This window comes from Vicia villosa, linkage group LG2 (assembly GCF_029867415.1).
Source record: "Vicia villosa cultivar HV-30 ecotype Madison, WI linkage group LG2, Vvil1.0, whole genome shotgun sequence".
NCBI classification, from domain to species: domain Eukaryota; kingdom Viridiplantae; phylum Streptophyta; class Magnoliopsida; order Fabales; family Fabaceae; genus Vicia; species Vicia villosa.
In genome coordinates this window covers 164,839,769-164,844,456 of record NC_081181.1, presented here as the reverse complement: position 1 = coordinate 164,844,456, position 4,688 = coordinate 164,839,769, and the positions used below count along the sequence as shown (strand labels likewise).

The window sequence follows — 4,688 nt, the reverse complement described above, 5'->3', positions numbered from 1 at the left end:
GTTACACCGAACGAGAGATATTCAAGTCACTTGATAATATTAATATTATTCAAACATTCACTCGAAAAGAACATTTGTCTCGTGATTTTATGTAACACACTTTCATCCTTTTTATTTCAAACTATATTTTTGTTGACAAAATAAAAAGTCTGTTTTATTTTGCCCAGGCTTTACAATTTTTCTGGCTTCGCCACTGGATCCATCCATACTGGATTAGGTTGTTAGGTCAACTAATTTTCATGTCGTTTAGCTTTTATAACTGTATAATTTTTTCATTAACTTATTATTGTATTTTATTATTGTATTTTGACGTCATTATTTATTTGTCAAGTCAAGCTTAGATGTTAAATCTAGAAGATGAAATCTATTAAGAAAGTTTATAGTATTAACTAGTGATAGTTAATCTAAAAATGTCATGTTTAAATTTTGAGAAAAAAGAATATGCATTGACAATGTAAAATTATTTTACACTGCCAATCAATCATCACTATGTATCCCGCCACATTATGCTGTAAATTTTAAATTATTAACCTGGCATGAAAAAATAATTAATTTCTATGAATTGACACTATAAATTTTTTTTTTTTTTTTGTAAGCAAGGATTAATTGATAGAGAGTACTAGGGGTACTCTAACCCTGATACAAAAGGAGGAAGAGCTAAAAGAAAAATTACAAGAACCAAAAGAACATTTAGACAAGGTATTGCAAAGGTTCTTTGCAAAAATTGTAAAAAATGCTATTGGTATTAGTAATATCCCCTACCGAGAGCCACTTCCAAGCGTAAATCTTGATGTTCCATCTTAAATCCGACCAAGAGAAAGATTCTTGTTTAAAAACGATAGCGTTGCGATAGTTCCAAATATTCCAACACACCACTAGCCAAATATATCCTTCCTTTCCTTCCTTAATTTTCTTGTTTCTGAAGAAGTCGAACCAAAAATTGTAGCTACTACTTATGGATAAATCATGATCAACTGTAACATCAAACCATAAACCAATATCCTCCCATATCTTCTTGACAAAAGGGCAACTTAAAAGGATATGCTGAAGGGATTCTCCAGCCGTGGAACAGAAGCAGCAGGAATGGTCCATAGAATTATCTATACAACCTCTCAATAAAAGCTGATCCTTTGTTGCCAACCTGTTCCAAAAACACCTCCATCCAAACGCCTTAACTCTATGCGGTATCTTCGTTCTCCAGAGTCTTTCAAAAACATTGAGTTGAGCAGCCTCCGTAACAATCGCGATAGGAATAGGCGGAACGTACAGAATGCTATAACCATCCTTAGCCGTGTAAACTTCGCTAGATAGGTTTCTCCACAAGATTCTATCTTGTTCTTCAATCCTAAGAGAAACAGCCTGCAAATCAAAAATTAAGTCTGCCATATTGTTAGATTCATCATAATTCAGAGGAAGAGCTATGCCGAGATTTCCCCACTTCCATTGATTATCGCAATCCTCCCCTGCTCAGCAACACTCATGTTCTTCTTAGAACTAAGAGCAAACAGATTTGGATAAAGAGACTTCAAGGGAGCTTCTCTTAACCAAGCAATGTTCCAGAAAGATGCGGAAATACCGTTGCCCACCTTAAAATTGCAGCTGTTCACGAACAATGCTCCGCTGTACCGGTTCTCCAGCTTCTTTATATCACTCCACCAAGCTGATGAACGTCTTCTACATCTCACTGGACTATCGATTTGCAGAGCCAATTGAATGTTCCCATACCTGGCAGAGAGGACCTCTTTCCATTTAGCTTGTTCACCTCCAAGAATCCTCCATTTCCACTTTAGCATCAAAGCCGAATTGAAATCCTCAATGTTTTTCAAACCTAAACCTCCGTCCTTCAAAGGGAGACAAGTATAATTCCATCCTATCCAATGTATCTTACGCTTGCTCTCTTCACCGCCCCATATGAATCGGTTTTGGATTGTGTTAAGTTGGCTGCACACCTTCTTCGGAGCCCTGAAAAACGAAAGATGAAAAATAGCCAAGCTATTAAGAACAGATTTAGTTAGAGAGATTCTCCCACCGAGAGAGAGCAACCTGCTCTTCCAGCAGTTGAGACGGTCTTTAAATTTCTTCATTAAAGGTACCCTAGTAGTAATCCTTCTAGGATCGGCGCCTATGGGTAAACCGAGAAAATTAAAGTGTTTTTCTTCCTCCTTACAGCAAAGAAAATTAGCTGCAGCTGACAAGAAATGCGGACTAAGATTTATACCAATAAGTTTGTTCTTGTGATAATTGACTCCTAGTCCCGAAATCAATTCAAATCCTCTAAGGATTGACTTAAGGCACCAAATGTGCTTCCATCCTCCCTTTCCAATAAGTAAAGTATCGTCTGCGAACTGAAGGATGTCCACCGTGCACTCCTCATTAAACTGGAAACCGTTGAAATCTCCATTGGCAGTAGCTTTCCTAACCAAACTTGCAAGAGCTTCAGTCACCAAAATAAAAAGAAACGGAGAAATAGGGTCTCCTTGCCGAAGGCCTCTCTCGACAACGAATTCTTTCGTTGGACTCCCATTCACAAGCACAGATAAATTGCTTGAGAATATAGTTGCTTCCATCCATCGTTTCCATCTCTCACCGAATCCCATTCTGTCCATCATATGTCTAAGGAATTGCCAGCTTGTGGTGGTCGTTTTCTTTACCTCCCCGTTTCACTTGGGAGGACGGCACGCTAAACCCTTCACGCGAAATTTGGAAGGAGAATGCGCCCGTGGTGGGATGAATTTTATTTCAGTTCTTCCTACGATATCACACGAACTTTCTTATTTGTCCTACGAGTAGGAAAGGGAAAAAAAGATCTCAACTAAACCCTAGGAGTTTGCTAAGTGTGGGGATTTACACCTAGACTAGAAATTCTGGAGTCCGGGAGGTCGGTTATACATAGGGAAGTGTTTAAACACCCTACATATCTGTAGTACTCTACAGGAACCTTCTCTGTGTCATTTGTGTTTGTGTTTATTGCTAATGATTGGGAAAGTTTCTCCTTTGTATTAGGAGAGAGAATTGAATTGATTTTAAAAGACAGACAGACAGACAAACTGACTATTTTTGGTATTTTATTAGCTCGCTGAGATTCCTTGTGAACCTCATGCCTACATATCCCTAGTGGAAGTCAGAGCTTAATGTAGTTCGGGGAACTAACTAGGGAAATTAATTATTTTTGGTGCCTTGCTTGAAGCTCAAGGTTGAAGCTTGGAATTAAATCTCTGTTTACAGTAAAGAGACATGAAATTATCTCTACAGAGAGGTATTTGTACTATTCTACCACAAACATTTAAAGGAGTGACAGAATAACTGAATTCATTTCATTCAAGAGGGGGACCTTACTTGTGTATGTGCAAGTATACCAGTCAAATGCCTCTTAAATGAAAGAAAGATGCTCATCCAAATTAGGGAAAGTTACCACATGTCTGGGTTTTACTGCCAGCTCATGCCTTTCAAAATCCTAAATGGGAGACTTGATTAAAATTGAAATGAAATGTTTGTTTGTTTGAATGTGGTAGAGTAGTAAAAATATCTCTCTATGGAGATAAGCTATGTCTATCTACTGTATAAAAGATTTGACTTTTAGCTGGCTTGTATGAGGCCCAAGCTTGAGGCTTTTTGATTGATTAATTAATATTATTGACTCTGGGAGATGACTCCACTGGGAATTAATTACAGGGTATTTCTGTGTTCTGTACAAAGCCCAGAATTGAGGCTGACTCTACTTAGGGAGACTCTATTTGTGTGCCTTGTACAAAGCCCAAGGTTGTGGCTAACTGTTGAGGATAATTAAATGACTCTATTTTATGTGCCTTGTACAAAGCCCAAGGTTGTGGCTAACTCTAGCTAGGGGAAAACATTATTTTCTGCCTTGTACAAAGCCCAAGGTTGTGGCGGACTCTTAAATGAATTAAGTATGGATGACTATATGGGGAAAGATCCTAAGTGTTAGGAATCTTTGACACATGAAAGATATGGTTTATCTGCCTTGTACAAAGCCCAAGGTTGTGGCTACTGAGTGATGAAGGACTCACTGGGGAGACTCTATTATCTGCCTTGTACAATGCCCAAGGTTGAGGCTGACTCTTGACAGGGGAGTTTTATTGTTTGGGTGCCTTGTATGAAGCCCAAGGTTGAGGCTAACTGTTTTTGTTGGTTTTGACTCTACTGAGGAGGTTTTATTTATTAAAAGACTGTTTTTCTTTGGAAGCTAACCCTTTCCAGGGATTTTGACTCAGCTGGTGAATTTGTCTGTTAAAAGACTGACTTTATCATGTTTTTTGGAGGCTGACCCTTTCCAGGGGTTTTGACTCTTTTGGGGAAATTATCTCCTAAGAGAATGAAATTATTTATTAGTTAATTTTGGAGGCTAACCCTTTCCAGGGGTTTTATTGAAATGAAGGAATGTGTGGAAGCTAACCCTTTCCAGGGATTTTGACATTTTAGACAGATGTTGGAGGCTAACCCTTTCCAGGGGTTTTATTAAAATGAATGGCAGAAAGATTATCTAATGGAGACTTCTTGTTTAAAGCCCAAGATGAAGGCTGACTCAATGCTGAGGATGACCAAACATGGATCCTAGACTCTGCTAAGGAAGATTGATGAAGATGAGGGTGACAGAGACTGTCCATGTCTCTCATTCCAAAAATGTACTCAATGTGAAATTGAGACAAACTTAGCTTGTTTAAAGTCTG

At 38.3% G+C, this 4,688-nt stretch overlaps 1 protein-coding gene across 1 annotated transcript; it reads right to left on the bottom strand.

Annotated features, from left to right (window-relative positions):
• Nucleotides 1–1,418: 1,418 nt before the first annotated feature.
• LOC131650528 (uncharacterized) lies at nt 1,419–2,597 on the bottom strand. The gene has a single exon (XM_058920234.1). The coding sequence runs from the start codon at nt 2,595–2,597 to the stop codon at nt 1,419–1,421; it is 1,179 nt and encodes a 392-aa protein (XP_058776217.1).
• Between the last annotated feature and the right edge of the window lie 2,091 nt (nt 2,598–4,688).